The sequence below is a fragment of the Mesoplodon densirostris genome, chromosome 5 (genome assembly GCF_025265405.1).
Source record: "Mesoplodon densirostris isolate mMesDen1 chromosome 5, mMesDen1 primary haplotype, whole genome shotgun sequence".
NCBI lineage: Eukaryota > Metazoa > Chordata > Mammalia > Artiodactyla > Ziphiidae > Mesoplodon > Mesoplodon densirostris.
In genome coordinates, this window is record NC_082665.1 from 48281330 (window position 1) to 48288869 (window position 7540).

At 41.7% G+C, this 7540-nt stretch overlaps 1 protein-coding gene across 1 annotated transcript in view; it reads left to right on the forward strand.

Annotated features, from left to right (window-relative positions):
* LOC132491283 (cell cycle control protein 50C-like) overlaps positions 1 to 7234 on the forward strand; it is a 34040-nt gene extending 26806 nt beyond the window's left edge. The window contains exons 6-7 of the mRNA XM_060100160.1: positions 3850 to 4059; positions 7044 to 7234. Coding sequence (XP_059956143.1) covers positions 3850 to 4059; positions 7044 to 7234 — 401 coding nt within the window. The remainder of the gene's footprint in view (positions 1 to 3849; positions 4060 to 7043) is intronic.
* Positions 7235 to 7540: the final 306 nt, after the last annotated feature.

The following is a 7540-nucleotide window of genomic DNA, read 5'->3' on the forward strand; positions in this document are numbered from 1 at the left end:
AGACATTTCTCCACAGAAGATATACAGACAGCCAACAAACACATGAAAGGATGCTCAACATCTTTACTCATTAGAGAAATGCAAATCAAAACTACAATGAGATATCATCTCACACCAGTCAGAATGGCCATCATCAAAAAATCTAGAAACAATAAATGCTGGAGAGGGTGTGGAAAAAAGGGAACACTCTTGCACTGCTGGTGGGAATGTGAATTGGTACAGCCACTATGGAGAACAGTATGGAGGTTCCTTAAAAAACTACAAATAGAATTACCATATGACCCAGCAATCCCACTACTGGGCATATACCCTGAGAAAACCATAATTCAAAAAGAGACATGTACCAAAATGTTCATAGCAGCCCTATTTACAATAGCCCGGAGATGGAAACAACCTAAGTGTCCATCATCGGATGAATGGATAAAGAAGATGTGGCACATATATACAATGGAATATTACTCAGCCATAAAAAGAAATGAAATTGAGCTATTTGTAATGAGGTGGATGGACCTAGAGTCTGTCATACAGAGTGAAGTAAGTCAGAAAGAGAAAGACAAATACTGTATGCTGACACATATATATGGAATTTAAGAAAAAAATGTCATCAAGAACATAGGGGTAAGACAGGAATAAAGACACAGACCTACTAGAGCATGGACTTGAGGATATGGGGAGGGGGAAGGGTAAGCTGTGACAAAGTGAAAGAGCGGCATGGACATATATACACTACCAAATGTAAGGTAGATAGCTAGTGGGAAGCAGCCGCATAGCACAGGGAGATCAGCTCGGTTCTTTGTGACCGCCTGGAGGGGTGGGATAGGGAGGGTGGGAGGGAGACGCAAAAGGGAGGGGATATGGGAACATATGTATATGTATAACTGATTAAATTTGTAAAATAAAAAAAAATAAATAAAATAAAGTAAGCACTCTGTTCACTATACATGGGTATCTCTCACTACTAGCTAAGACCATGGCTGAAAGGATGAAATTATATGTACATTATTTGCTTGGGATAAGTGCTAAATCAGTTGAGATAATGGACAACAGACATAACCTGGGACTGTCTCAGGCAAACTGGCATGTATGGTCACTGTATCTGTAATTAAATTTCCAGTTTTTGAAAGGAACTTGGCAATATGCTACTGTTTTGTCTTACCATAACCACAAGCATATAACACAAAGCATCCTTGGCTTTCTCTTATCTCCTACTCCTACTCTTTCTTACTTCTATTGTAAGAGTTACCATGTTTTATTATAATTATCTATTTGAATACTTGTCATCCCCACTTTAGTATGTGAACCCCTTGAGGAAAGGGATTAGATCTCGTGCTATATCCCTGGTGCTTGATATAAGTGAGCAATCAAATACTTATTGTTGAGTGAATGGATGAATACCAAGGACCCAGCTGAACTTGGAAAGTGAGAGAAGTTGATGCTTCTTTCACCATGCTTCTCATACTCTCTGGAGACATGGGATGGGGTAGGATTAGGGGTTGATACGGAAAGGCATGCTTGAACCTGCATTTTTCACTCCGTGGGTAACTTGGATATCACTGGCCTATAGGACACATTGACTTGAGCATGCGCTCTGGCTGAAGTAGAGAGAGGGTGAGGTCCACATGCAGGTACCAAAGGCAATTTTGATTTCGATCAATATTCTTCTAGCAATAGCGATCGAATTCTTGGGAAGGGCCAACGTTGCCACAGTTTTTGGAGAGAAAGTTTTTCCAGCAAAGGATTATTTCCAGAGGAAGTATAAGTATACCAACATATTTTAGATTAATCCAGCCAAACTTAGCACATGCTTTTATAAGCACTACAGCCCATGCTGAGAAAATAAGACTGGGTTTCTTTTAGGAGAAAATAGTCAGTGGTCAGAGGTGAGAAAGAATGGTTTCGTACTGATAGTAGAACCAGTTTTATGGAAGTAAAAAGTTCACTGGACAACTTCCTCTTGTTGATTATTTTAAAATTCAAAATGCTGTTTATTGGGCTTCCCTGGTGGCGCATTGGTTGAGAGTCCGCCTGCCGATGCAGGGGACACGGGTTCGTGCCCCAGTCTGGGAGGATCCCGCATGCCGCGGAGCGGCTGGGCCCGCGAGCCATGGCCGCTGGGCCTGCGCGTCCGGAGCCTGTGCTCTGCAACGGGAGAGGCCACGGCAGTGGGAGGCCCACGTACCGCAAAAAAAAAAAAAAATGCTGTTTATTATCAGCTTCTGTCAGCTTTCATTGGAATCGCTCATCCCTTTATCAAGCATTGATTGAACACCTACCATGTGCCAGGCACTGGACTAAATGCCAGTGAAAAAATGATGAGGAAGACACTGAACTCAAGAGTCTGTTGTTGAGTGGGAGAGACAGCCATGCCCAGGGCGGTAAAGTGGGAAGTATGAGGATGAGAGTAAACTCAACAGACTTCACCTGGTGCTCCCAGCATTCCTACAGCACAGCACCCAGACCTACCAGGCTTCCTGGCTTTAGAACAGGTTTGCAACACCTCTGTTCTCCACCTTCTCCCTTCTACAAGTTCTTCCTTGCTTCCAACTTCGAGCTCTTAGGTACAGGTCTGCAGGGAGTATCCATGCAACACGATCTTCATGCAGTTCCATAATCATTTCCTTAGAATGTAGTCCTAGAAGGAGAATTTCTGAGACAAAATGGATGCAAAATATATTCAATCTTTTTTAAAAATATGTATTTATTTATTTTGGCTGCATCGGATCTTAGTTGTGGCACGCAGGATCTTCGTTGTGGCATGCGGGCTCCTTATGGCAGTATGCGGACTCCTTAGTTGTGGCATGTGAACTCTTAGTTGTGACGTGCATGAGGGATCTAGTTCCCTGACCAGGGATCAAACCCGGGCCCCCTGCATTGGCAGCATGGAGTCTTACCCACTGGACCACCAAGGAAGTCCTCAATCTTTTGCTGCATGTTCCTAGATTGCCAAAAATGTGGTTAATCCACACATCTATCTGCTCTGTACAAGAGTTCCCATTTCCACTGCCTCATCAATGGTTGTCATTCTTTTTTTCTTTAAATATAAACCTATTTTTAGGTGAAATGGTATCTTGTTTTAATTTGCTTTCTTTACATTACTAATGATGTTAAAGAAAAAAAAAGAAAAGAAAATAGACATTCCCCATGATGCTATCACTGAATAACACCACTATTATAATTTTGCTGTATCTATTTTTTCAATGCTTTATTATACATTTTATATATTTGAATACATAGTATACATATGATATTCTGCTTCTTTTAATCCTATGACAATGTCATCAGCATTTCCCCCCACATTTCCTTAGAGTCCTTATAACCATTTTTTTAAATTAATTATTTATTTATTTTTGGCTGTTTGCGTCTTCATTGCTGCACGTGGGCTTTCTGTAGCTGTGGCGAGCAGGGTCTACTCTTCATTGTGGTGCGCGGGCTTCTTGTTGCGGTGGCTTCTCTTGTGGAGCACGGGCTCTAGGCATGCGGGCTTCAGTAGTTGCGGCACGCAGGCTCAGCAGTTGTGGCTCGCGGATCTAGAGCGCAGGCTCAGTAGTTGTGGCACACGGGCTTAGTTGCTCTGTGGCATGTGGGATCTTCCCGGACCAGGGCTTGAACCCATGTTCCCTGCATTGGCAGGCGGATTCTTAACCACTGCGCCATCAGGGTAGCCCATAACCATTATTTTTAATGGTTGTATACTCAGGTAGCTTACACACACATACTTTTTTTTTAATTTTGTAATTTTGATTCCTCTTTCCTCAAGAATACGGAAGTTGTTTCATTCTCTACATTTTAAGAAAAACTAAAGGTGGTAGATGATTTTACTCAACCACATCCATTGCTAACTTTCCACAGGAACCACAAAGCCTCCGAACTGGCCTAAGCCTGCCTATGAACTAGATGAAGAGGATCCAGCAAACAATGGCTTCATCAATGACGACTTCATTGTGTGGATGAGGACAGCCGCATTTCCCACTTTCAAAAAACTGTACCGCCGACTCCATCGAATAGAGCATTTTACTGAAGGCTTGCCTGCTGGTAGTTATAGTTTCAACATAACCTACAGTATCCTTTTATTCCAATTTTCTTTCTGGGGATGAAGGAAAATCAGTGTCCATCTGCATACTAGTTGTTGAACTATTTTATTCTATACCTTTCTATTCACCAATCGAATCTATATATATGTAAAAGAAATATATATTTATCTTATAGGCAGTACTGTCACTCCATCACCATATAGTTTGTCTCCACTTTATATATAATTAAATGTGTGTTGTTGTTTTTAAAGGAACAACAGTCAATAGCAGTATCAGGTAAGTAGGTATGGATAAGGAGGGAAGGGCTATTTCTGTCCCTGAAGAAAGATTAAGTAACAGTGGGCCTAGAGATCTAAAACAATGAGGAGAAGCCTGCCGTATAGGATGGGATGACATGGAGGACCCTGGAAACAAAGAGAGAGAGGTTTACTAAGAAGTAAATTTGGAATATGGACTAAAAACAATGAAAACTGAGAGAGATTGTAGAACCTTTTATTTTAGGCAAAAGTAGCATAGACCAAGGGAGCCCTGGATTCAAGGGCAGGTTCCGTTCATCCAACCCACGTGAGCCGTGCTACAAGCTCTGCAGTGAGGATGCTGTGTTCTTCCTCTATTAGGTACGAAGCCAGCTAGCAGGAGCCAGTGCTTTGGTTATGGACATACGGTCCACATTAGGAGACATACTTTAATATGAGATTCTGAAATGTTTTCACTTAATTTAAAAATACAAATGTAACTCTTGACTTAAGAACAAAAAGGACTTAACTTCAAAATGACACCAAACACTATCTTTTAAAAATTATATATTTAAACACAATTTTACTAACTCTGATCTTCAGACTTAGTTTTGAAGTCCCTTTCTGATTCTCCCTGAGGCAGAATTCTCTCAGAGGCAGGTCTTTCCAGGACTTGTACACAGCTTTGAGACGTCAGCCTGATTAGGCATCAGCAACCCCGTAGCATCTCAGGGCTACCGGCTAGGAGTTTTTCACGGGGCCCCCCAGCAGGCTAGAGGATCTGAACACCAAACTGTCTACCTCATTTGTTTCTTTACCTCTCAAGGAGCTTGACTGAGAGATTCTTGGGTCAGTGAATAACAACGTGTGTTTCAGTTCAACACTCCATCTTTTCTTCTTTTCTGTTCTAGAGCAAAGCACAAATGTCTCCACTCTGACAGGGGAGTGGGGACATTCCTTGGGCAGAGATACCCCCACTGATGTGACACCATCCCTACCTCTCAACTTATTGCCTCCTTTTGTTTACTGACCAGGAGTATGGTTTGCCTTCAGACATTCCTTTAGCATGGTCCCTAATTCTAGTCTATGAAAAGGAAAACCAGAAATTGCTCTGTCTTGTACAGCATTGCATGTACAGATCAAAGAGTAAGCCATAGAATATTACCTTCTGAATAGGATTTCAGCAACCCCTCTCTCTCCCTCCTAGAAAATTTGAGATTGAAAGTTGCTTGGCAATAGTCTGTCAAGTTGGACCTTCTGTTCCCATCAACTTTTTCCTGTGATTGCCCTTACAAGTAAGGCAGTTATGGTAGCAATCAAGACACAGGAAAAAAGCCCATCGTGTACTGCTGCCCTCATAATGCATTTCAGTGAGTTTAGGGTTGAGGAGAAGACAGAGTCCATGCTCCGAACAAAGGAAACACTATCTCTCTGCTTGAAACATGCCTTCCTTGGGCATCTTCATTCACAGTCGTATTTTAATGCTGATAACTCTCAAATCTAAATCTTTAGCAAAAAACCTCAGTCCAGAACTTCAGTCCTATGCTTGTACCACCTGTGTTGAACCCTAGTGTGAGGATTATCTGTCCAGCCTCACTGCCTGGCTAATATGCAAGGAGAACTAAGCCTGAGCTGCAGAAAATGCTACCACTTCTAAGGGAGAAAAGACCCGCTGTGTGAGGAAAAGACCCTCTTAATGGAACAGTCAGTCAGCCGAGTTGAGATGGCACCCAAGGACCCGGTGACAGTGAGGAATTTTGATGGAAAAGAAAGAGAACTAGCTTGCCTAACAAGTTTGTGCCTTTAAATAGTATGTTGCCAAGTGATTTGAGGCCTTTTAAGAGCTTTGCTGGGAAATGCTGTTGCTATGAGAAGCCTTTATTTGTTTATTAGTTTGGTTTACAAAAGGCACCAGATGTTTAAAAACCTCAGGCCACATGCATGATCAAAATGACATCATTCAAATGCTAACGATAGCAGAGCCAGTTCAAACACTTTCTCCCCAGCAGTGAGGGATGCTGACCTTTTCAAAACCCAAATGAATGCACCACCTTTAGTTTTCCCATCAAAAACGTTTTGCCATCTATCTCACTACTTTTTTTGCTCTTCACTCCTCTTGAAGAATTTTCCAAGAGGTAGGAATTCATACCTTAGCCTATGAAGGACTTTAGCCTACCCTGGGTATTCTGATCCTTAAACGCAAATTTAGGTTTGCTGCAAAACCTATCTCTAGTCTTTTCATTTCCTTGGGTTTAGAAATTAACTATATTTGTTCACTAGTGAGTTGTCTATAAGTCATTCAGATCTATCTGTGTCAGAATTTCTTTCATAGATTACAACTATTTAGAGGGAAGACTTGTTTTTACTTAATTTCATTCCAGCAAAATACAACATACTGCTTGGTAAAGATTAGACTATATGAAATTGAATAGTCAACCATTTTTTACCAACAAAACCAGCAGTATTATACGGTTCAGGACTTCCCTGGCAATCCAGTGGTTAGGCCTCTGTGCTTTCATCGCACGTTCAATCCCTGATCAGGGAACTAAGATCCCATGTGATGAAAAGCACAGCCAAAAATATATGTGTGTGTGTGTGTGTGTGTGTGTGTGTGTATGTGTGTGCATGTGTATATATATGTGTGTGTGTGTATATATGTGTGTGTGTGTGTGTATATATATATATATATATATAGTTCAACCTAATGTATTTAGGATATGTAGTGGTAGAGCTGAGAAGTGCTGAGACAGATCCTTAACAGGTTTTCTTTTCTTAGACTTTCCTGTAAACAGGTTCCAGGGAGAAAAAGCAGTTGTTCTTTCCACCCTGACATGGAGTGGAGGCAGTAGCCTTTTCTTAGGTCTTGCCTACATGGTGACAGGAGCTGTGACCTGGTTAGCCTTCTTTTCCATGTTGGCAGTTCACTTGAGGCTGAAAGAAAGGAAAATACTCTTCCTCCAGCAGTAAAGTCAGACTTTAAAAAGAAGAGCAGAAAACACAGAAATGGACAGTGAAGTAATGGAGCCAAAGATCTCAAAATGACTGGGATATTTCATCAAGGGGAACTGGATTGACTGACCAAGTTCAATCCCAGACAGATAAATAATGAGAGTTTCAGAGTGAAGAAAAAGAAAAAGAAGAAGGAACAACTCCTACAGAACACCTACTGAACGCTGGCAGAAGACCTCAGACCTCCCAAAAGGCAAGAAACTCCCCACGTACCTGGGAAGGGCAAAGCGGAGAGATTCCCGCACAGAGGATCGGTGCCGACCG